General features: G+C 39.8%; 1 protein-coding gene across 11 annotated transcripts; it reads left to right on the top strand.

The window, feature by feature from the left end:
- The first annotated feature begins 17 nt into the window (after positions 1–17).
- Positions 18–25,253, top strand: SUGP2 (SURP and G-patch domain containing 2). 11 transcript variants are annotated; one of them, XM_074851733.1, is made up of 17 exons: positions 196–655; positions 1,787–3,469; positions 4,318–4,395; positions 5,011–5,128; positions 5,814–6,322; positions 6,510–6,621; positions 7,441–7,961; positions 8,887–8,951; positions 9,628–9,764; positions 20,859–21,003; positions 21,336–21,395; positions 21,581–21,685; positions 21,835–21,934; positions 22,103–22,213; positions 22,520–22,671; positions 22,988–23,163; positions 25,068–25,253. In XM_074851733.1, the coding sequence occupies exons 1-17, from the start codon at positions 541–543 to the stop codon at positions 25,156–25,158; spliced, it is 4,278 nt and encodes a 1,425-aa protein (XP_074707834.1). In that variant the 5' UTR covers positions 196–540; the 3' UTR covers positions 25,159–25,253. The 11 variants fall into 11 exon arrangements, 7 of the variants coding, with proteins under 7 accessions (XP_074707840.1, XP_074707834.1, XP_074707835.1 ...); XM_074851734.1 differs by lacking the exon at positions 25,068–25,253 and adding an exon at positions 23,329–24,529; XR_012626561.1 differs by lacking the exons at positions 22,988–23,163; positions 25,068–25,253 and having other exon boundaries at positions 21,835–21,930; positions 22,520–22,639.
- The last annotated feature ends 414 nt before the right edge of the window (positions 25,254–25,667 follow it).

Genomic DNA, 25,667 nt, shown 5'->3' with positions numbered 1-25,667 from the left:
CGCAGGCGCGGCGGAGGGGTGGGCGGGGCGAGCAGCGTCCCGCGGGGGCTGCTGGGAGATTCCCGTGTGGCGGGGAGGCTGCGGGACCGGGGCGGGGGGCGCCGCCTCGGTGAGGGCAGCGCCGGCTCCCGGCGGGGGCGGGCCGCGGGGCGGGCCAGGGGCGGTTCTTCCTCTTCCTCCTCCTCCTCCTCCTCCTCCTCCCCCCCCTCCCCCTCCCCGCGGTGCCTGCGCGTGTGGCAGCGGGCAGCAAGCTGCCGGGGGGTCGCCCGGTGAGGGGTGGGAAGGCGCCAACAACCGCAGCTTCCTCCTCACGCTGCGTTTCACCTCAGGCTGGGCCGCCCCGTGGGGGGAACCGGGGAAGGGAGCTGCCCGCACCCCCACGCCGTGCTCACGGGAATCCGCCCGGGCCGAGCTCAACGTGGGGGGTCCGGGGCGTCGGGAAGGTGCCGGCAGCGATAGTGGCTTGGCAGGGGGAGGACCCTCCCCGGCGCCCGTGTCCCGGTCAGGGACGGCATTGTGCTGTTTTGCTACAGGATAAAAATGGCCTCTCGGCGGATCACACGGGAGACGTTTGATGCCGTGGTGCAGGACAAAGTTAAAAGGTATCGCATGGACCGGAGTGATGCTATAGAGGACACAATCCATCATTTTAAAGGTAACGAAACCCGGGCATGATGTGCCGCGGGTTATACCAGCTATTCTGGTAACAGCTACGTTAGATTGCTTGCCTTCCGTTTACCTAAAATGTGGACTTGTGCTGGTGTTTTTCCACATCCATTTTTATTTAAGAGGCGAATCGCATGGTATGACTGACACTATTTTAACGTGGAATGCAAATTCTAGGCAAAAAAACGAATTTCAAACAAAGGAATTCTGTTCAGGCTGCATCAGAGAGTGGGTCCAATTTCAGAGAGGTCTCCAGAGACATCGCTGCAGGATGGAATTCTGTTGATGTCTGATAAGTTAAATAAATGTAGGAGTGCATTTGAAGCCTTTGGGTCTTTGTATTTCATGTTCTTTTTGGAGAGCAGGACATAAATTGTGTGAACGTATACAAAGCATGATCTGCAAATTCTTTTATCTTCTAAATTTGATATTTAAAATGTCTAGAAAAATAACTTGGATTACATTCATAGGAAATTGAGAGTTTTAAAATGAGATCTCTTCTGTTTTCTTAGAGTTGTATAAGCTCTAAAGAAATAATTTACTTTAAATACTTAATTTGTTCAAGTGTTCTTTACTTTCTGAATTTAACTACTGGAATTAGGAAATAGGGATTCTTGGATACTTTGCAGGAGACTCTAGTATTTCTGACTTTAATGTTATCTTAGATAATTGTGTATGTGTTTGTAGAAAATACGATCTTCTGTTCAACTGGAATTCTGACATTCAATGTGGAAACAGAAAGTGCACGCTTTTGGTATTTTTACATCTGAGAAATCCAGGTAGAAGCATTCGAGCACATTACCATCTTCCTAGACTGAGAAAGTTGTGAGCAAGTAGAAAATGGGGTTTATAGCAGAACTTGCGTTTCAGCTTCAGCGAGAGTAGACTTTTTAATAAATGGTTTTGTCATGTGTGTTTAGGCATTGTGTGCTGCTTTTTGCTTGTTGTGAATTATTCAGTGTACGTGAGGAAGCAAATGGGAATATCCCAAAGTTAGATATGTGTCCTGTTCTTCAGAAGTTTTGATGTGTTGACTTGTAAGTGTCTAAATATGTTTATTAAATTTTTTTCTTAATACTACTTGCAGTGCATTGGTGTATTTCTGTTTTTATCATTACAGCTCATTCAAGGCCAGTCCCAAGACCAAGATACGAAGACAGTTTTCAGGATGATGGAAGATATACTCATGACAACACCCAGCACCATCCACACGATGACTGGAGCGAAGACCCTAGAGATGACTATCCAGGACCTTCATATAGATCTACTAGTCCTCTCATAAGGAAAGATAACTATTACCATGAACAGTACGGCCGCCCGGCGTCTCGTGACCGGGAATTTGGCCGCCCGGCGTCTCGTGACCGGGAGTACGGGCGTCCAGCTTCACACGACCGGGAGTACGGGCGTCCAGCTTCGCACGACCGGGATTACGGGCACCCAGCATCTCGTGACCGGGAGTACGGGCACCCAGCTTCCCACGACCGGGAATACGGGCGCCCAACTTCCCATGACCGGGAGTATGGGGGCCTGGCTTCTCATGACCAGGACTATGGCCCTCCTGACTCTTGGGAATCCACCGGACCACATGAAACTGATTTTAGCTCTTCAGATATTTTAGGTGATTTTAGATCACCAGGACTGATGGAAGATGAATATGGCAACATGGAGAATCAGGAGTATGATGTGGACTTTGGAATTCAATCTGACAGCGAGTTCCGACCCCCGATACGGAGGGGCAACATTGGCAGGGGAAGAGCTCTGCGAGGAAAGCGTATTACAAGGGGCGCTGTTAAAACTAAAGTATTCAAAGGAGATATCAAAACTCCCCTAAAGAAATGGAACACTAAAAAACTGCAACCAGGCCCCGATCAGAAGCCGGCTATGCAACCTGATCAAATGCCAGAAGCTGCTGAACGACCTAACCAGAGGCCGGTGACCCTCCAGCGCCCTAATCAAAAGTTGCCTCCGCGACTTAATCAGAGGCCAACTATTACAACCCAGAGACCTATTCTCAGGCTCCCAAAGCCCGCGCATGTTTTCAGAAATCTCAATTTTGACCTTGTGGACAAATCAGACATTTTTTCAACATTTGGGATAGAAATTATAAAATGGGCTGGGTTTCATGCAATAAAAACCGATGCAGAATTTTCCCGGCTCTTTGGAGCTCTCTTTGAGCTAGAGACAGAAACCTGTGCAAAAATGCTTGCTTCGTTCAAATGCTCCTTAAAGCCAGAACACAGAGATTATTGTTTCTTTACTATCAAGAGTTTACAACATGCTGCTCTGAAAACTCCCAAAGTGGACAATGAGTTTTTAAATATGCTATTGGACAAGGGTGCTGTGAAAACAAAGAACTGCTTCTTCGAAATAATAAAACCTTTTGATAAATACATAATGAGGCTACAAGACCGCCTCCTAAAAGGTGTTACGCCGCTGCTTATGGCCTGCAATGCTTATGAATTAAGCATTAAGACGAGCGGGTTTGGTAATCCAAGAGAAATGGCGAGTGCTTTTGAGACCACTGTTTCTCTTTGTCGTAAGTCTTTAGCACTTCTGGGTCAGACCTTTGCACTAGCATCTGTTTTCAGGCAGGAGAAAATACTTGAAGCTGTTGGACTTCAGGAAATGGCTCCAGCACCAACACTATTCCCAAACTTTGATGATTCAACGTTGTTTGGAAGAGAGTACATTGAAAACTTGAAGGCTTGGTTGGAGAAGAGTGGATATCCAATTCAGATGAAAAAAACTGAACCAGAGTCCACAGTACAGCTTAAAAAACCCTCTCCTGACACAAAAGTTAAAAGTGAGTGAACTGCTGTAAGATACTTCACAGTATGTAATTTTTTTATTTGTTGCTAGCATTTTATCGTAATTTTTATGGTTTCATTAGGTCAGGAATTCCTAATTCTGGGAATTCCATGTAAATCCCTGGCAGTGCTGAGGCAGGTAGTAAACACTATCTGTTGTAGCAATCGCTTTCAGCTTTGTGGATGAAAGCATGTCTCCTTCCTCCCCTCTCCTGCACGTGCTTATACTTTAAACCAAGGATTTTCACCTTGTGCCCTTGGCAGCTTCAGCTGCCCTACCCTCCAGCTTCATAACTTCGAGGTAGGGAGGCCAGGACCGCAGCTGTAACTGGCTACATCACAGAGTAAGTATTCGCGTATAAGCAAATTCAGAGATGTTACCGTTACTGCTTTCATCAGAGGCAGGCGTATTTCTTTGCAGTTGTTGATACTCTAGGAGTACTGTCTCCTCTGCTGTACTAGGGCATCTAGTTCATCCTCTCTAAACCGTTCTTCCTCTTTACTATACTCATCTGTTTTTTCCTAATTGAACTTCAGATACTTTCACAGGGGGCACTGACACTGAGTGGCTTATAATTTGGAGCTCATCCCTTCAGAGTGCTGTTCAAATATACTTATTTTCCCCAAAATCCTTTTGGTGCAATAAGTAATTGCCTTTTAAAGGATGGCTTAACTTGCCCAGAATGGTAAAGGATAAGTTTCTTAAACCACAGTGCTTCTTAAACTGTTCTGGAATCTAAGTTGAGTTGAGAAAACAGTCAGAAAGTTTCTGAGGTTTCCTTAATTTATTCTAAGTATTAAGTGCAGCCTTTTTTGTATTAATATTATTGTGGTTTAAACCCAGCCAGCAGCCAAGCACCACGCAGCTGCTCACTCACCCTCCAGCGCCCTGGGGATAGGGGAGAGAATTGGAGGGGTGAAGGTAAGGAGACTCATAGGTTGAGATAAAAACAGTTTACTAATCGAAACAAAATAGACTAATAATAACAATAGAAACAATAATAGAAAATACAAATGGGTAATGTACAATGCGATTGCTCACCACCCACCAACCAATGCCCAGCCCGTTCCCGGGTAGTGATCCCAGAGAAGATCCGATCCCAAAAACTGCAATCCCAGAAGCAAGAGCCCCCCCCCCCACTTCCCAGCCAACCCTTGTTTATAGGCTGAGCATGACGTTACATGATACGAATATTCCCTTGGCCAGTTTGGGTCCATTGCTCTGGCTGTGCTCCCTCCCAGCTTCTTGGGTACCTGCGCACTGGCAGACTATGGGAAGTTGAAAAGTCCTTGATTTCTTAGCAGCAACTGAAAACATCAGCGTATTATCCACATTCTCCTACCAAATCCCACACTGAATCCAAACCACAGCACTGTTCTAGCTGCCGAGAAGAAAAACTAGCTCTATCCCAGCTATAACCAGGACAAATATGTTGAAAAATTTCAAATGTCAGTGTGTCAAAGAATAGAAAAGATGACATATTGATACTCTGTTGATGAGAATAAGACAATGACTGCATTTTGTTTCTTCCTACAGCCCCACAGCGAGCTGATCGGAAAGTTGTAGAGACAATTGAACAGTTAGTGACTAGCATTGTTTCAGGAACCTTGTCTGCCAAAGAGAGAAACGCTCAAAAGAACTGTCCTGAATATTGGTAGGTGTGTTTGAACAGGATGATGTAATACTACTCTCTGATGAAGATACTTGGAATATATTTAATTAAATTCAGTATTTTATTCAGTGGCTGTGAAATGGCCTATTGTACTTTTAATCAGACTTACTGAAGATGTTTTCTCAGCTAATTATACTTCCTGATATCCTTGGAAATTGTCCTGTTGCTTCTGTTTTCTCTAGTAGATCATGTTCCTTTTGATCTGTCAGTAATGACTGTATGTCAATCCAAATGCAAGATGTTAAAAGCAATTTACATTTATGAGATGAAAATAGTAAGCAAACTATTACAGTAAGGTAACAGACTTACGGATCTGGTGTTCTATGAATAATGTTGCCAAGGAAAGCTGCAACACTTCCAGGTGTAATGATATTTTAATATGACAGTATCTCTTCATGTGTGAATTGCAGCATAGCTGATTAATTACTAGCCAGATGATTTATGTCAAAACCCTCCATCATTTATTTGCTTAGCATACTGTACTTACTGCTCTAGAAGTGGAATTGGCTGTTATTCTGAGAAAAACCTACGCAGACTAACATTAATGTAGCAACTTGTGTACATCCCTGGAAAAAAGATGGATTGCTACTGAGTTTCTGCTCTGAGAATTTGAGAATAGTTGTGCTTTCAGCTTAGGTTTTCATTTTATTTATATGATTTTGTTTAGGTTCTTGTCAGATGAAGATAGTCTAGAATACAAGTATTATAGACTGAAGTTATCAGAGATGCAAAGGCGGACATCATCTGGAAAGGAAGCAGGTGGTGAGGGCAGAACACTAGAAGAATCTGCAACAGAATCCGTCAGGGCCATGTTGTATGCCAGGAAAGTTGCAAGTATTAAGAGAAGGCTATTTAAAAGAAAAAGGCTTGGAATTGTCGCACAACATGGTGTTCGAGGAAGGAAGGTGAGGAGAGCCACCATAGGGACACAGACCGTGCTTTCGGCAGGGACAGTGCTGAAGCACCAAGACAAGCACCTTCAAGGTTCAGTCCAGTCAAAGCCATCTGTATCAGAAACCAGCTTGTCTGAGAAGAATTCCTCCCTCGATACCACCTCATCCTCACAATGTGCCACCAGTTCTGAGGTCTCTCTGCCAGCAGAAGAAAGGACAGATTCTGAGGATTTATTAGCACCACCTGAACTTTTCCCACCATTGTCCTCTCAGTTTCCTGATGGTAAGTGAAGAGTCAAGATTAGATTTTAAATTGTAAGTTATATGAGAGAAGAATTGCATAGAATGTTCTGCTGGAAATTGTAAAAACCATTTATTTTGCTGAAGTAGATCGTTCTTAACTGTATTGACCTTCCAGTGATGCAGATTTTGTATGAAGCTGTAGATAACGAGCATTCTGTTTCTTGCAGTGGATGCTAAAACAATGGAAACTGCTGAGAAGCTTGCCAAGTTTGTTGCTCAGGTAGGACCAGAAATTGAGCAGTTCAGCATAGACAACAGTGCAGATAACCCAGACCTCTGGTGAGTAACCTACACCTTTATCTGTGTAAATGGGCCGATAAGAAAAATCAAAATGCATCTGAACAATTCCTAAGGAGACATTTCTTTTGATTGTTTGTTGAGATGTATGCTTTTATTCAGCCCGTATAGGAACAGAGGATTTTGAGCAATGCTCTGTTGTCCTGCTCAGCATCTCCGTTAATGGTGAATACCTGAAATATCTAAGAAAGAAAATTCTCCCAAATGCGTACATGCACTGATATATATATTTTTCTTTTATGTCCTAAGTAATCAGCTTGCATCTTGAAACAGTGGTCTGCCAAAGTATTTGCAATCTTGTTATTTTTTTAAGTGAGGTTTTGATTACAGTGGCCTAAGTGCTCTAGTGGAAATTAGCACAGGTTTTTCTCTTTTAGTCGTACTGTGCCAACAAAAAATGGAGCCCTATTATCTGTTTCTCAGAATCAATACACTTATCTCCACATAGACCGCATGACTGAAATTTGGAAGGCCTGAATTCTCTTCTGGGATCTGCTGTTTGCCTTCTGGGTCACCCAGAGCTAGCACCTTGTCTTAGTTTCTCCATCTATGTAATGAAGATATTTGTACTGAATTCTTTACAACACAGTGTGAGAAGTGCTGATAACAAGCAGTCTGTAAGAACTGAGGAGAATGAGTGCTGTTCTTGGTACATGTTGTCGGGGAATCCTACAGTTCTACAAAAACACACCTAGAATGACCGTTCAAAAATTAATAAGAGATTTATTTCTAATGTCTTGCTTCATGCTAGCTAAAGAAAAATCTCTTTCTGATATTATTTTCACTGTAATTTTTGCTCAGGTTTCTACAAGATCGAAACAGTTCTGCTTTCAAATTTTACCGAATGAAAGTCTATGAGCTATGTCCATCTATTAACTTCAGTGCTGTGTCAGAAGCAACTGATGCTGGGGAAAGTGCTAAGCCTGAAGAGAGAAATTTGGATATTTCAGAAGAGGAAGAGGATGAAGAAGAAGAAGAGGAAGAAGATAATGAGGAGGAAGCTGAGTTTGAGGAGGATATCTCCCAGCCTTTGGAAGAAATGGAAATGGAGCAGGCAGAGGAGGGAGAAGAGGATGACATGTCAGCAGGTAGAAGTGTGGAAAACCTAGCTGAAGAGATGATTTCCAAAACAGGAGAGGAAACTTCAGCAGGTGAAATGCAGCTAGCCACATCATCTGACGGTGCTATGCCAAATCTGTCGACACAGGCATCAACTCCTGCTCCTGGTACCCTATTTCCTCGCAAACGGATCAGCAGCAAGTCTCTGAAAGTTGGTATGATTCCTGCATCTAAAAGGATTTGCCTCATAGAAGAACCAAAAGGTGAGTGGTACTTAAAAGTACTTTGTAGGTATCAGTACAGAACTCCTGGGTTTTATATACTTTGTTACTGACTGTTACTGGCTAAAAGAATTACATTTCTTTAATACAAAAATGAGTACAATGTTCACTTTAAAGGTTCATTCAACTGACAAAGGAGGATCTGAAGAAACTGTGTAACAGTTTTTGTGTTATAGTGCAATAGCAAAGTTTGTGTCTAACATCATTCTGCAAATATTCTCTTAAGTATATGTGAATGTTGTCTTCTCTCTGCTGCTTAAAAAACTCACAGTAGTAGTTTTTGTGGGGTTTATTTTATCAGTGTATGGAAGGTTTAACAGATTTAAGTATAGCACTGAACCCATTTTGAGTGTTTAACTAAATATATTTAGAATTTGGATTGGCCTGTCAAATTTTGTCAATATGGCTACAGCGGGGGTAGGTCATGATATTCTAAGAATTGAGAGATAAGTAGCTTAAAACCGATTATATGTGCTCTGCAGCTACTTGAACAAATGTATTTTCTTTGCATAATGATTTTTATTGGTGAAGGTTGTCATTCGTGATATGAAAATGATATACAATAACCTCATTTAAGTCCAGTCTGAATTTTCTATCAGAGTATTACAGAAGCTCAGGGAAATGAAAGATCTAAAGTCCTTACAGTATGTCATCCATCAGTGTATTGCTGGCATGGTATGTCTGAAAGTAAATACATGCATGTACTAATTACTTTATTTGTGGTGGAGGGGAAAAAAAGGTCTTACTGTTTCTTTTCTCTTTTTTTTTTTAATTCTCATCTTTCTTGTTGGTTCTGATTTTAGTCCAAAGCATTGAGTTAAGAGTCCCACTTCAGGTGTACTTTTGGATTTCTGTATTAAAATTGTTTTTCTTTACAGCTGAATTTTGTCTTTGATTTGACTTGCAGTGCATGAACCTGTCAGAATTGCTTATGATAGGCCTCGTGGTTGCCCAGTTACAAAGAAGAAGAAGGTAAAGAACTCTTCTGGTTTGCCATTGCATTCTGAGAATCAACTGTCTTTACAAGGGACAGCCTCTGAAGATGTGTCATTGTCATAAAATTAAATTAAAACCTGAAGAGCCTGATCCTGAAAAAGACTGGACTAAATCCGAGGAGAGCCGTGGCTCCTGTTGTCTTCTAACTACCTGTGTCAAAATGAAAATTTTACAATTAGAGCACTATTGAAAAGCTGTGTGTTAATCTTGTCTTTCATTTTAAAAAAATAAGGAGGACATCAGTGCTTTGCTGTCTGGAAAATACGTTGTAATTTTCCAAATCTGGTGAGATGTTACTTGACTGCTTCTGTAATTGTGATAGGGATTCAGTCATCAGGTCATTCCATATTTGTTATTAAAATAGCAAAGAATACACTTTCATATTTTAAAAGGTAGTTATGTTTTTTAATAATGTAATTAAACAGTTTGAGAACTTGGAATATATATTTTATTTTTTTATAAACTGGCAAGGCAGGTATTTACTCTTTGATAAATGTTTTCTGTGTAGGTAGTTAAGTGCTGCTTAGAAGATATTTCTGTATATCCAGAAATTCAAACACAGTTTATGGGGCGGAATTTGAGGGATTTTAAATACGTGATCTCCCTGTATAACAAAAAGACCCTTTGTTTTTCTGTTTTTTCTTCTCCATAGAAACCAAAAGATTTAGAATTTTCACACAAGAAACTGACAAACAGGAATGTGGGTTTCCAGATGCTTCAGAAGATGGGCTGGCAAGAAGGACATGGCCTTGGTACACGAGGAAAAGGAATCAGAGAGCCTGTAAAAGTGTATGTAATGGGAACACACTGCAGAAATTTGACAGCTCTGGAAAAGGCTGGGATTCTAATAGTAACTGTGTTTATCTAACCCACCTAGAGGTGGCCAGTTCAGTGTTTTGTTTCCTTCTTGGCACTGGCCTCTGGCCTCCGTAAAGTTGAGCGTGGAGACTTCACGCATTTTTCTGGCCAGACTGGGCAAAGTCTGGTCTGGAAGGTGGCTGTTTCTTGCCATCCAATTTGACATCACTGAAGGCTGCAGCATGAATGCTGCAGTGTGCGGACACTTTCTAAAGATACATGGGTGCCCCTGTTCTTCAGGAGGTGGTTTTTGTTGTTTGGTGTATGTAGGTGTTTTTAACCTGTTATCCTGGGGATCTCCTTGCTACCACGCCAGGTACATAACATATAAATAGACTTTAGGAATATCATACACAGTACTCCCAGGTTTAGGCAGCAAATTTTTTTTCACTCTAATTATGTGATTCGTTCCACTGCATGCTGAAAGAGGTAAGTGCATCTGCCAGAAGGTAAGTGTGCTTTTTCCTGTAAAACATACTTTTGTTTTTGAATCTTCATTTTGTCTTTTAAAGTTGCTGTATCCAGTGTCCACTGCTGCCAGCACGGAGAATGGATAATACCTCCTTCAACTCACTGACTGAATAAGGAGGCAGAAACTATTTCTTTCTCTCTGAACCCATATAACAAGCTTTCTAGTCCACACCACGTAGCCTGTGGTTTAACAATCTTCTTTCTCCAAGGATTTCTGTTTTCTTCGTGCATTGGACAGTACTGGTCATTTTAGTTGATTGGATACTTCTGGTTATTTGCTTTCTTTTTTTTCTTAGTGCTCCTATGGTCCAGTGGCCATCACTATATTTTCTATGTTTCCTTCTTCAGCAGCAAACCAACAGTGAGAAAGCAGCTTACTACATCTGTAGCTCTCTTGTGTTCACCAGTGTTAGAACCTTGGTTCTTAACCTCAGAACTTGTTGGGACTAAATATATGAGTAATCTTTTTTTTTTTCTGTAGCTCCTGGCACAAGTTTTGCTGCACAACTAATCACAAGCTGTTTAATTGTATCTGGTCTGACAGCCCACCACATTCTAAAAGTTTCTGGCCATCTTTAAGAACTGAATTTTTAATATGTGAAAATACAGTTTTTCCAGCTTGAGACTACTGCTATGTCACTCTTGTAAAGACACCTGCAAAGAGTAGTGAAGCACTGCTGTCTGTACCTCTTACAAAAACTTGTTGACCTTTTCTGTAATGTAGGGAGAACTCCGTACTGTTGATTATTTTCATGGTGTGCACCTCACTTTCCCATCAAAGTAATTCCTTGGACAATACTTTGGGACAATCTCAGTGAGGATGAAACCAGTGCAATTTGACATTTTGCTCTCTTGTTAGTTGCTTTGATACAGTGTGGGGTTTTTTTTCTCATTTAGTAATCTGTAGCCTCTACTCTTTCCTCCCCTTTTGAAAACTACCAGCTCTTCAGTTGATGGCTTGTTTAAAAGTCCACGTGCTGTCTGATCTCATTCTCTGAGCAAAAAGGGATGGAGTAATAATGGGAGAGACTCCCAATTCTAGTGTGGAACATACCTTGATCATTACAGAGCACTGATACCTAAAGCTGATGTATTCAGGCACATCAGTTGTTACACAAAGAAACTTGAGGACCTTTTTTGTTGTGAAAGCTTAAAGCTTGTCTCTGGCTGTGAGAGCAAGTCATATTGCCAGGTTTGAGAAGATTTTTATTTATGTTACGGTAAAAGATATGTGAATTGCATGGTGACTTCTCATGGAAATGATGGTCCAGAAGTTTTCAATGGAGTTTCATGTTAGTCTTGTGAGCTGTTCCCTCTCTTGAGAACTGATTTGTCACAGCTATGGGTCTAACCAATTTTATGGTTCAGGAGATGCTTTGAAAAAAAAAAAACCCAAACAAACCAAACTCCAAGGCAGAATATTATTATGGGATAGACCCTCCTCTGAGTACTTATCTCATGTCTGTGATTAGTAATTTAAAATGTAACTTAACTTGATCATACAGTTGCCAAGTCAGACTGTACCATTGGAAGAAGAAACAGCACCCGGGGTTTCTACTGTGGACTGTAAAGTTGAATTTGCTTTTTAGAGTCTGTGAATATTAATTTAGAATTGCACAACAATCGACTCGGCTTAAGTGGAAGTATTATTACAGAAACTGGATAAGAATAATTTTTCTTTATTCTACTTAAGGTCCTCAGATTTTACCCTGATGGTGTGGCAATCCCCATTTCAGTACATGGGGCAGTCTAAAAAATTTTTCATACTTCATGTGATGAAATCTTTTATAGATAATACTAATGTAACTGACCTGAGGATAAAACTGGTACAGAGGATCATTCCTGTGGCAGAGGTTTCATTAATCTTAGTGTTGCAACGTCTATGTTCTTACGCACATAGCCTGGAGAAAGAGATGGTTTTTCATTATTTGTATCTCTACATTCTTGTGGGTCATCCTCTCTGTCTACTTCCAGGGCAGAAAGTTGTTTTGATATTGTTGAGGCCTGTCTGCTTCTGTTGGCATGTGTGGACAAAGAGAGATGAGTTAATGACTCATTGTTCTTGGAAGGGTGGGAGCTCCAGGTTTTGTCTATAGCGTGTGTCCTGCAAGACTTCAGCTTGCTTTGGGTGCTCGAAATTTTAAGCAAGCAGCATTATGTTCCCTTGGTAAAAAATTAATCTTTTATCCAGAGTTAATGTGGTGTTTCCTACTTATTCCTCAAAGTCTCTGACTTCTGTCATGTCTGAAATGTGGGAAACATGGCAATTTTTGCCATCTTTTCAACAGAGGATCCTATCTACCATGAATAAAGTGGTTAAATTTCATGTAAGAATTTGATCCGTTAGATGACTACATCTTCACTGCTCCCTTCATATCATCGGAGCATTTTCTTCTGGTGGGTATTTGCATGTGTAATGGGAGGTGGGAGTTGGTTTACAGTTGATCTGGTATGTCAGGTACCAAGCCTCCGCTCCCCTTCTCCCCCAGATGAAGCAGAATTACTTTCCACTTGAATTGTGTCTATGTTGGAAGCTATTGTTTAGATCTCTTCTGCACATTGTCAAATGTAACAGCAACAGAGTGTTCTAACTATTCATTTTACTCCCTAGGGGTGCTACCTCTGCAGGGGAGGGCTTGGGTGTTGCAGGGGAAGAAAATAAAGAAGATGCATTTGATGTTTTCCGTCAAAGAATGATACAAATGTACAGGCAGAAAAGAGCAAGTAAATAGGTATGTGCAATGGACACGTCTGGTTTATGAATTCCTGCAAACATTAAAATACCAGGGCTTTTTAAGTCTTCCTTTACCAAGAAAATATTACTGTTTCCATGAGTATATCTGGCTTCTTAACATTTCATGAGAATCCAGACCTACGTTGAACTGCTTTGAACTGCTGAATTACCCCAAATCTTACTTTCTAGGTTTGACATAAGAGACTCGCTCGCTAGAAAGTGCACGGATATGCAAAGGCTGCTGTGTGAAAGATCTTCAGCAGAGTATGCCAGTACGAAGAACACTTTGTTCTATAGTAGTGGACTTGAATACTAATGTATTAAAACATTTTCCAAGATTAAAGTTAGTCTTGTATTTAATTGTGCAAGCTAACAACTTGGATGTCATCTTCTGAGGAAGAAACAACTGATTTTGTTCTCGGAAGTGCCTGTTTACCTCTCTCTTTGGCCAAGTTTGCCTGTTTTGTGATGAGATGGCTTACCAAAAAATGGAATAAGCAACGTGAAAAATATGACTGGCCTGGTTTGGCTCTGATCCTTTCTGAAGCCAAGAGTCTTCTCAAATTCAGATCTTCTTGCAAGGCAGTTCAGATTTTATTTTACTACATTTTATTGATGGGCTGATCTTCTGATCTACTTCTGGAGTCTGCATAAAGCAGTTTCCTTTGCTCCATACGCCAATTCTAAGAAGAGTCTCTACCTGCGTGCTTATTTTGTGTAGGATTCTAGACTTAAAGTGTAGGATGAATAACTGAGTTCATCTGAGTCTGAGAACACTAAACTCTTCCTTGAAAACCTCAGCTGCTCAGGTTTTTCATTGTAATGAACAAGTAGTACATATTTTAAGTGTACTTTTTGTTTTTACACAAATTTGCAGCTCTTCTCTGACAAATTCTTGAATAATTTCTTTCCTTCTCAAAGTTTAAGCCGCGAGCAGGTGCAGTTCATGTATCTGCAGAGAATACTGAAGAAAACACTTTGAAGTCAGATATTCGGAAGTCATCTGGAAGTGGATCATCAGTTTTATAAGACCATCAGTTTAGAGAGTCATTTCTGTTTCCATTAAATATTTGCTTTGCAGAAGTTCTTTTATTGAAAAATCCCAAGAAATAAAACAAAAAGCTTGTACTTTTAAGGGACTATTTCAAAACTTACTGAAAGAGAAGACTGGATTAAGCTACTGTGCTTCAACAACAAAGCATTACCTAACTGCTTGGTGAAGCAGCTCTGAAGACATGAAAGATTTTAGCAGTGTTATCACAGATAAACATGCACGGTCTGATCATTCATCTTTTTCCGACTTGCACATCAATAAGGGATCTGTGACTGGATTACTGAAAGGGACAGAAGTTCATATCGCACTTTTTAGTGTACTTATTCTCCATCATTACCTTTCTAAAACTAGTCGAAAGTCTTCACTTGAATGTTACACTACCAAAACCTCCTTCACTGAAGCTCTCTTTAAAGAGTTGATCTTGAGCTGATGCATGTTTTGCTTACTCGCAGTGAGTGCTGTCTTGCTGATGTTTTCATCCTGCACCATGCTTCTTGTAGAGCAAAGAGCTTGTGGTACACCACTAATAGCACCCCACAGTAACGTGGCAGCATCTCAAGTTCTTAACTGACACATATGCAAGAAAATGTGCTCTTCAGTTATCAACTTGCCTGTGCCTGCTGTTTAAAGAACAAAATGATAACTCTTTCTCCATTAAAAACCCTACTGGTTGAAAGGGAGTGTCTTCATTTTCATTCTATAGCAACAAACTTTTCCTTGCTTGTAACAACCAGTTTTAGTTATGAATGCAAGGTGCTTGTTTTTTTTTTTTTTCTTTACTGTATGGGTCTTTGAAACCATGAGAAACAAAATCATGTCACAGTGTAATTTTTTGATCACTCAGTTGCCTTGAAGCGCGTAATCACTAAATAAAACCACGATGGCAGGTATAGAAAAATATGCTGGTAGTTCTGTTTTTCCATGAACATCACATGTGTCTTCACCTTTACAAGAAGTTGAAGCATGAAGGCTATAAATACGAATAAGTTTATCTGGTTATCACACTTGATTAAAGACATTTGATAGCCCAGATGTTTCTCATAGGCTTTACTTGGAGATGTTCAAAATCCTTAAATGTTTTGGGCCACAGGCTACTTGGAAGATCATCGATTACAGTATTTGGCAGTGTATGCTCACCTGTTAAGGTCCCATTTGGGTGTGTTCTTAAGCCCCTCTTTCTTTCCTGTGCCTAATTAGCAGTTACACAGTGTAAAACTTGAGCCTTTCGAAAAGGAGATCTATCAGTCACAGTCTGGTTTAGAATGACACTCTGGAACCAATATTGTTGGGCTCTGATTTATTTCTCAGACCCACTCAGAAGGGTTTAGCTTTTCTTTTAGTCTCAGTGATGAAGCTGCCAGTGTTGCTGCTCACAATTTTTATTTCCCTGCAAACTTCCAGTTCACCTCTTCTTTCACATTTACATTTTTGAGGGATTCTTGATTATATGTTACGCTATTGGCAGAAAGGCACAAGGCAAAGTGGAGTTTCACACTAGGTTGAAATCCTCTCTCTCAGACCCAGATCGGCATTCTGCGCTGCTCTGATTTAACCTGAGTTTGTTGGCCATAGTACCATTCGGGGTGCATTTGCTAACCACCTGCTTACCCAATCTGGAAGAATTGTTGGTATCCAGATCGGAAAATGGTACCGTCCTTTCTGAGTGCAATTCAATTTAAAGTATACTGCTGCCTTGAGAATAAAGGTGAACATTGGGAAAATCTTAATCTGCTACCCTGGATGACTGTGGTATGGTCTGTCTTTCTTGTGCCAAACTTTTAATTTTGGACAAGATATCAGCAGAGCGGTATTGGTGCTGAGATTCCAGTGTTGCTCTCAAGTGGGTTACCGTTTGCCACTTTGATCTTGTTTTACCAAGAGATGACCTTATGCTCCTTTTGCAAAAGGAATTTCCTTTTATTTTGACCTGCTTTTGCAGGCAGCTCTGAATTGAAAAATTTAAATACTTTTACATGTGAAACATTTGTTATGCAGATACATTGCCTTGTTTAAAGTTTACTAGCTTCTTTTCTGTTATTTTAGTTCCAGGCTCTCTTCCATGAAGACTGCAAGCTTCAGTGAACATTTTAACTAACTTCAGTGGTGTGTCTACTGTCTTTTGGTTGTTTTTTGCCATTAATCTTGTAGAGCAATTTGCTAGTTTCTGTTCCGTGCAAATTGGCAGTAGTGCTAAGCTAGTAACAATTAGATGCTTATGTTATTGGATAACTGACATTTCTTTTTAGTGTAAGTAAACATGTTAGCATTGTTAATCTTTTAATATCTGCAATAAATGTAGAACTAAACAATTTCTGGTTTAAATGTTTTGCTTGTGAATTTGGCCATTTGTAAGAGATATGCATCATTTTGGCACTAACAAGTGGAATTGAGATTATGCAGTGTTATATTAGTGTAAAGCAGGATTTTATAGTGTATGAGGGAAGGAAGGTCCCTCTGTTTCTGTGCTGCTAAATGTCTCTGTTGAGAATACCCACTAAATCATTTATTAGTTACTTTTTCATGTGGCTTCTAGTGCATTAAATCCATACACAACAGTGTTACTTTCCACATGAACGCCAAACCCATTGTGCCCCGGTCAGAATGCAAGAGTTTTACCCTTTATTCACATATCCCAGGAATTAGTTGTGTCTCTGATTTTCTTGGTGTACTGACTTTAAAACAGCAAAACTTTCTCTTTACATATGTGTGTGGTTTACTGTTGCCTTTAAATTCAAATTCCTTTTTTAGACAGGATATGAGGGGGAAAATTGCAGCGAAGTGAAATTTAACACTTGTGCAGCCGCCTTCTATTGAGAGGTAAACGAGAGTGTTCATTTGCAAAAGATACCAGCCAGGTCTCCTGCCCCCTGCTTTTATACTGACAGCTAGGAAAAGCTTACAGAGGCAAGTTCAAGCCCTGGCTACACCTTTTTCCTCCTTTTCCTTCAAAAATGTGTTGTATGTAAGGACCTGGTTCTAGAAGAAAGGACACTTGCTCTCGCTGGAGAGAAATGAGGAGATCCCCATTTTGGGGGAGGTGCCCTAACAAGAGTAAGACATCTACAGTCAATAATACCCCGTTTGGAGTAATTGTGTGGGACTGATAGAGATGTTTTCAGTTTTTCGCCTTCAAAGCTTTTCTTTGGTTTAATACCAGTGACATTTTTCCTATTTATTTGTTGTTTTTTTTAGACACTACAGCATCCTTAGTGTAAACACTTAATCTGTGCCGAGATGTTATTTCTCAAAATCAATGTACAGTATTTTTTTCTATTGATACTCCATTCTGCTTTGAGGTTAATCCTGATGTATCGTGCCCAAAGAAAGTTTGCACTCAGAAATTCAAATATTGTTATTTTGGATTGTTTTCTATCCTACAAGCAGGTGTATTTTCTAATTAAAAATGAATTCCTGAAAGTCCTGTTATCATCTTTAATTCTGCATATCTCATGACTGAGTGGCCAATCACAACCAGACTGTAGATTTGAGCAATAATAAACACCTTAAATGAGAATATGCTCAAAAAACACTAGGGTACTTCTGAAATAAATAGTTTTTTGTGAACCGTGTTAAGTAGGTAACTTGCTGAATTGCAGCAAGTGTGGAAAATGTTTGCATTATCTGTGGGCAATAAAGTTACTGCTGTTTAAGAAAGCGCTAGCACACAGTGTGTTCTCTTCAGCTTTTTGTGCCTAATTCATGTCATTAGAAGGTTGTGCTAATTTCCTTGAAAATTATTTCCTAGGCAAGACTTTGCTTTGAAGGGGAAGTCATAGTTTGTTATCCTGCCACTAGGTAATAAAGCAATAGTAAGGCAGCAAATACAAAGCAATAAAATCTGATTTTTAAAACAGCTGCCTCTTTGGCAGAAGTTCATGATAAGACTATTTGATTCGCAGGGTTAACAAAAGTTCTATCTTTGAACAGTTTACAAGACCTATTTCAGAAACCGGAACTATTGTTGGATGGGAAATAAGAATTTTGAAAGACAATCTAAAATGAGAGATCATTAAGAGGTCACACAACACAAAAATGAAAAGAGAATCCGTAAGTTCTGGCTTTCTTTGATGCCTTATCAGTTACTGTGTGTTATTTACTGATGTCAGTGGGAGGAAGGTTAGTAGAGGGAGTTCTGCCAAGTTCTCATTTGTTGTGTACACTGAGCACAGAAAAAGCCATGGTTTATTTTCCTGTTCAATCCTCATAATTGAATCTAAGTTGCTAAGAGGATGCGTATCAGTTCTCATCCCTATGACTATGTAATTTACGTCTGTTTCCCCTAACTCCCAAAACCGAACATAAATACCAAAGACGTTCAGTTGATTAGGGGTGTAATTTGACAGAAAAACCCCAAGTGTTTCCACTGAGCGGCAGCCGTAGCTTCCACCCGCTGGTCCCACCACACCGATCCAGCGAGAAGCCGGGCATTAGGCCGGGTAGCGGGTGAGCCGGGCTTTGCTACAGTGGTTTTGCACCGGTGTCCCCTCGGTCTCAGCACAGCCCCGAGCCCGGGCAGGCCAGATCCCGCCTCGCCCAGCTCCCCTCTCCCGCCAGACTCCGGCACCGAGCGCTCCTCCCCGCAGGAGGCTGCCTGGCCCCGTCCCCGCCATCCCCCCGGTGCTGGGTTTGGGCCGGGCCCGCGTGCCCCGGCGGGCGGCGCCACGTGGCTGGGGTGGGCGGTGTCACGTGGCTGGGATGGGCGGTGTCACGTGGCCGCGGGGCGGGGGCGCCAATGGTCGCTGGTCAGGCGAAGGGGTCTGAGGCGGCGCCGCCATTTTGGGGTGCGTGGGCTGAGGGGAGGGGGGCTGGTGGCCGGCCTCGGGCGCAGCGGGGTTGGATGCTGGGGGCCTGCGGGGGCGTCCCTTGAGGGGTGAGGAGGCTCAGTGCAGTGAGGCTGGGTTCGGGTGTGGTTCAGGGAGCCTGGGGACACGAGCCCGTCACCTCCCTCCTGTCCCTCAGGGCTGGGCTGCCTCTGCTCTGCTGCGCCACCTGTGCAGTCCAGAAGTGCGTGTCAGGGAAGGGGTTAAAGCAAAACATGCTGTGGGAATCCAGGGACAGAATTAAGATTTATCCGCTGAAACAATGATGTGATGGGGCAGGACAGCTGCAAATTCCTGGTGGCCTTAATTGCCAGCACCAGCCATCCCAGGTGCTGTGAACAAAGCTGGGAAAAAGTGGAAAAATCTGCTCGCAAATACCATACATCCGAGGAGATAGGTGCTGTCGGCCAAGGAAGTGTCTTGGCACATGGGTAACGTCTGTCTAGGCAGACTCACGCCCTGGGTTACAATAGAGGGGCTAACAGGAGTTATTTAATAGTTTTCTGAGGTTTCCAACCTGATTTACTAATTTAAAAGTATTCTAACCCAAACAGTATTTTACTTGGATTATGCTAATGCAAATTATTTCCTTAGCTGTTGGCATTTGCTTACTGATGAAAGTGCAGAATAGGCAGAGATTCCCTTCTTTATTAAAGCAGATTTGGAATCTGGCTTTGTGCTTTCTCTAATTGCTGATGACAACTACCTGGCTTTCATTTTGCTCAATTTCCTAGCGTTGGCTGGAGGGCATATTCATTTAGATGGACTGCCAAAATGCCAGGTATAAAAGTACCTGATTCTAATTAACTTAATAAAATATAAATTCTTTTTTCATAACATATGGTTGATTTGATATGTATATATATTATTTTTCTATGACATATATAAAAACTGGTGAATTACTGTAAATAAAGCAGGTTTAGCTATGATTTTCCTTAAATCCTTAAAATAGCTGACTGCTGCAAAATGTTCCCACTTGTTCTTAATGTTTGTGAAATAATGCTTAGATACCATGCAGAAAACCTGAAACATCGCAGCCTGCAAATGAGAATCACGGACTTGACGCAAAACTCGGTTTGCTGCTATAATAGCTTGGAATTGCCATCAGAGTTGTGTCTACTTCTGATTAGTATAAATACAGTAATTGCTAGAAGATCTTGTAAAACGGCATGGCTGTCCGTCTCTTATAAAAATGCAGGTAGCCAAATGCTACAGTGAACTTAAACTGCTTTTAATTTTAGGACGTCTGGAAGTAGTTATCTGAACGGAAAATGTAAGAGGTTTTGACAAGTTTCAGAAAATATTTGAAGGCTACCGATACTTTGGAGGGCTTCCACAGGACATTTTCAAGAACCATCAAGAGATTCCTGCCTGTGATTATTTAATGACAAGGAATAAAAACTGGGAAGAACTTATTTCTAGTTGAACCTCTGAAAATGGGTTGCACTGCTGTTCTCCTTTATGTTGTTTTGCAATTAATACAAGAGACAAAAGCATCTGTTGTGAACTGCATTCCCAGAAAAACAGTAAAATACCAAAGTAAGTGAAAAATAGTAATTTCACAAGCAGAAAAACACAGCAGAATGTTGGGAGTTTATTTTTTATTAGGCATAGAAAGATTGCTATGGACTGTTTCACCTCAAGTGTTGCAGATGCACTCATCCAAATGATAGTGAGGAACGCCTCAACAATAGTTGCTGTAGCTGGAGGTTCTGGCTTATAAGTAATAATAATAGTGGTGTTTATTTTCCTGTAATAAATTGGGAAAAGAATAGCCATGCATTTATTCAAATACTTTCATGTTATTTAAAAAATGTTCTGGAAATGTGTATGAGCTTTTGCCTTTGTTCTGTTACAATTTGTTTTCAATCTGGAATTTTTATTACATAACGCTGTGATTCTAGTGTTAAGTATTTTTAAAATAACTTATCTTCTATGTGTTGCAGCTGGAAGTATAAACACTTTTATGAAAGAAGGATTATCCAATGTTTCCATCTCCTTGTGAATGAAGAAGCCAATACCTTATTTGTTGGAGGCAGAGATGCAGTATTTGCTCTTGACTTGAATAATATTTCTAGAGAAATAGCCAGGGTAAATTAAAGACTTTTTTTTTCCCCATACCTTCTTTAAAAATTGCTTTGGTTGTGGTTTTCTTAATTTGAACATAATGTTCTGATTTTAAATGTATAAGTGTACTATTTCAAGGCTTGAAACTTTATCACAGAATCTTTTTTTTTTTTTTTTTTTAAGCAAAGCAATGCTTCAGGTTATTTTTTATTCCTTGTATGTTACGGAGATACATAGAAGAATACTTATTTACTGCAGTAGGTTCAAAGTTAGGATTAGTTAGGGGTTTTTTTCCCACATAATTTTGTGGGAAAAAGATTGCACCATACCCCCTTACAAGTATTTTTGGCTTTTAGGAATACTGGTTTGCTACACAGGAAAGGCAACTGGAATGTATTCCTAGAGGAAAGGACAAGGTAGGAACATCTGTTTCCCTGTCTAAGTTACTAACTAAAATGAAAATGGCTACAGTATCAAGCTTCTTTTTAATAAATGAAGTAAAATCAAATTCATTTAAATCTGTGGGGTTTTTTCGCTTGCTGCTAAGACACCAGGAAATTTTCAGATGCAATCCACTACACTTTGTAAATTTTATTTTTAGTTTCAGATAAGATGCCAGAACTACATTCTCTGCCTCCATAAGATAAATGACTCCGACTTACATGTTTGTGGAACCGACGCGTATTACCCGACTTGTGATCATATGGTAGTTATGTTTGAATACATACGGACCTGTCTCAAAATATTCCTGTTGAAAATTAGAAACTTCCCTAATTCTTTTATAAAAGTATGAAAGATCAGAAAATTACTTATCAAATCTTTTTTTCATCGTATTTAAATGATTGTTTGCCATAGGTTATCCATGGGACAAACATAAGCTTGCAAGGAAAAGCTGAAGAGAGCAGAAGAAAGTGTCCGTTTGAACCAGCTCAAAAGCACGCATCTGTTTTTGTAGGTACTGACATGCAACTTGAAATGATTTTCTTAATCTACACTAAATTTTTGGATACCATGACCCTAATTCTATTTTTGCATTCAACCTCAGGTTTTTTCCTTATGATATGTCTTTGCATTTTTAAAAATAAGTACTTTATACTTTTTTGTTTCTTCCAAATCTTCACAGATGGGGAATTTTATTCAGCTACTTCAAATAATTTCCTGGGAACAGAACCTATAATACTCCACGGTATGAGAAACCCTGTAAGAACAGAGTTTAAAACATCATGGCTAAATGGTAAGAAGTTTTTTATCTATTTCAGTCTCTTGAACTTTAATTTGGTGTATAAATTCTCTCTAGAATGTAGTAGTATGTTATGTGTTGATTTTGTAGTGTGAACTTTTGAACTAAGGACAGAATTTGAAAGAAATTCTCTTTCTCTTCTCCTTCTCTTAATGTTTAATAGATTCATAAATACTTTCCAGCCCTTTCCTTGTCTACTAATCTGCAAAAAAAGTTCAATTAGACTTAATTTTAAAATATCTGCCATTTATGTTTTTCTTGGAATAAACTTTAAATGTTTTGTGTATTTATGTGTTTCAGAACCAAGCTTTGTCGACATGGAAATAGTGCATGAAAGTGAATCTAATCCTAATGGAGATGATGATAAAATTTATGTGTTCTTCACTGAAACAGCTGTTGAATTTGAATTCTTTGACAAGCTTCTGGTGTCCAGAATTGCCCGTATCTGCAGAGTTAGTATCTGTAGCATAAAGATTTTGTTTAGTGTATTTCAGATGAAGTCGAGTGATTAACAATGGTATCTACGCTGGCTAACCAAACAAAATTCTGTCACAGGCATTTTATTTCTGGACTAGCTTCCTCTTTTTCCTGCTAGAACAGAATCAGCTGTTCAGGTTGCATTTGAGATTTAAACCTTTTTTCTTTGCCTTTGCACTGAGATTTGTGTTGAAAAGCCAGCTATGTTTTTTCCCAAACCAATGCTATTAGGTGAAAATTACGTCTATTTCTTTATGCATTCTACAGTGTTGATGTTATTTCTTCATTTAGGGTGATCTTGGTGGAAAATGCATATTGCAGAGAAGATGGACATCGTTTTTAAAATCCCGCCTTTCCTGTTCCATTCCAGAATTAAATTTCCATTTCAATATTGTCCAGGACATCTTTTTACTCAGGAGAAGGAAGTGGCAGGACATTATATTTTATGGAATTTTTTCCCGACAATGGTGAGATAGAGGGCTACATATGACTAAACTTTGTAATGCACTGAGTAAGGGTTCTCACTTCAGTGTGAATAGTCTGAGTACAGCCTTTTGGCTTTAACTCAGAACAAGAAGCTACCAGCTACTTACGCTGCGTGTTTTAATGGACCACATTTGTTTTTCTTACAGCTTGATCCAACTGAGCAAACATTATCATCTGAAACAAAATGTTTTTGGTTCCTGGGCCAGAGCCTTCAATTAAAGACTAACCAAAAGCTTCTCTTAAGCCAAGTTTTTAGAGTTATGTTTTCTCTAGTCGGATGGTGGGGCAATTAAAACTAATTACATATAAAATTACATAATTACATACACAAAGCCCTGGATTCTTCTGGTCTTTATAGCACTAAAGGAAATAGCTGACATTTCAAGGTGCAGAATTATTCTCCTGTTCCAAAAGAAATATCTGTCGTGGCCTGCTCGTCTAATGTTCTGTGAAAATGAAAGCAGACTCCAAACAAATACAAGTTTTAGCATTAACTAGCTTTTTCTTAATGCTCTGACTAATGAAGAAAAACAAGACAAAGTGGATCAAAACTTTACATGTCAAAAAATACCGATGACAAAGTAGCTGTGAGTAGGTAATTCTCATGTTTTATAAAAGCATCAGAATTGTGGGAATGCAGCACAGTCAGCACTGTGCAGCTTAACCTGCTGCCACCTATTTACCTGTCAGTTTATGCCCACTGGAGCTAATGCGAGTTTTATTTCTGGTTATGGCAGGTTGGGTTCAATGTGTCCTAAAACAGGAGTTTGTAGAACATTTATTCCTTTGGGTGGGGCAAAGAGATTTAGGCTTTGTATTCACTGGTAGAACTGAAATCACATCAGTGTCTGATCCAGACACTCCCAAATGTCTACTTCAGTTTTCAGTCATCATTTTGAAAAGCATTGTAATTGGAGGCAAAGAGGAAAAGTATTGTGTTTTTCAGTAAGATGAGTTAAAGGGATTAGAAGAAGAATTAATGGTCTGTGTCAGAAGTGTGGAGCCAAAGGGAGGAGAATCCTGTCAAAACATTGATTACCATAATACTTGGGCTCATCTGTCTGTTCACAAGAAAGGTTGTCAAAAGGTCCCCATTCTCGAAGTTGTTTCAATTTATTTGAGGGCGGTTACTTGATTTTTAACAAAAACATAATTAATACCGTCTTTTATGAATGTCTTTGTTTTATTCTCTTAGTGAATCATGAAAACTGCAACAGAGAACTATTTTTAGTGTTAGGTATCTTTTGACTAATCCTGAAAAAGATACAGCAGTGTGCACTGTGGAGATTGGGTTATTTTACAGTATTTCTTTCTATATAAAAGCCAATAAAACTTGCTTTTATTTTGTGTGTTGTTTTGTTTTTTCTTCTAAGGGGAAGATTAGACATATCAGCTGTTTGTGCATACAGTATGAAAAATATTCAGGAAGTCTTCTCCAAAGGAAGCTACAAAGGACCAGTAACGGTAGAACATTCCCCTGTTAAGTGGATGGTATATAGGGGAGAAGTGCCAGTTCCACGTCCTGGTGCTGTAAATATGAATTTTCTTGTTCTAATTAAAGAACAGCCTCTGGATTATCTTTTTTGGTAGCAAATCATTAGCTCATGTTTTACCAATATAAATGCAGTGTTTACAATCAGCAGAGAGATACCTGCTTTCTCCTTCCATCCTTCAAAGGTTCCTTGAAAAGCTGCCTTGCTTACAGTTCTGCTCCACAAGGGATGTGGGATTATTATCTAGTTCATATAGTGTGAGGAGAATAGTGATTTTTATCTTTTGACAATAAGTAGAAATAACTGAATGTTTAGAAGGAAATACACCTTTTTATATACCTCGGTGAAATGTAAAAGCAATTGTAATCATGTTCCTTATGTTTTGTTTCTAGTGCATTGATAATTTTGCCCGGAGTGTTGGGTATAATACTTCTTCTGACTTGCCTGACAAAGTTTTGCAGTTTGTTAGAGATCACCCTCTAATGGATAATTCTGTAAATCCAATTGGTAACAGACCGGTGCTACTGAAGAGAGGTTCCAGCTATACCTGGATTGTAGTAGACAGAGTCACTGGCCTAGATAAACAAACATACAATGTTATGTTTCTAGGAACAGGTAAGTGCTTTTATTTTAGGAAAAAATAGTATACATTTTTATGTATTTTGTTTCAGAATTCTTTTCTGAGCCTTCAAAAAAGTGAAAGTTTCATCAGCCCTGTTTGAAGTTTTGCATTCAGAAGCTGTCTTGCTAGTTTAATATTTTCATCCCAGTTAGATTAAATGTGTTTGGCTTGTTGGACATTAAAAGGCTCTCTTTAGAAACTTTCCATATCAAAGGAGACTTGACATAATAATATTTGCAAATTCAGGGGTTGTTTGAGGTCTTTTTTTCTCCCCTGAAAAAATCATTGCTTCTCTCTTATTGAAAGAAAAAATAAGAATCGCTTTGAAGAATTTTAAAAATTCCCTATGCCCAGGAATGTCTTCTGAATC

Source organism: Strix uralensis, chromosome 27 (genome assembly GCF_047716275.1).
Source record: "Strix uralensis isolate ZFMK-TIS-50842 chromosome 27, bStrUra1, whole genome shotgun sequence".
In the NCBI taxonomy this organism is placed as follows: domain Eukaryota; kingdom Metazoa; phylum Chordata; class Aves; order Strigiformes; family Strigidae; genus Strix; species Strix uralensis.
Note: the sequence above shows the minus strand (reverse complement) of the source record. Positions and strands in the feature narration are given on the sequence as shown.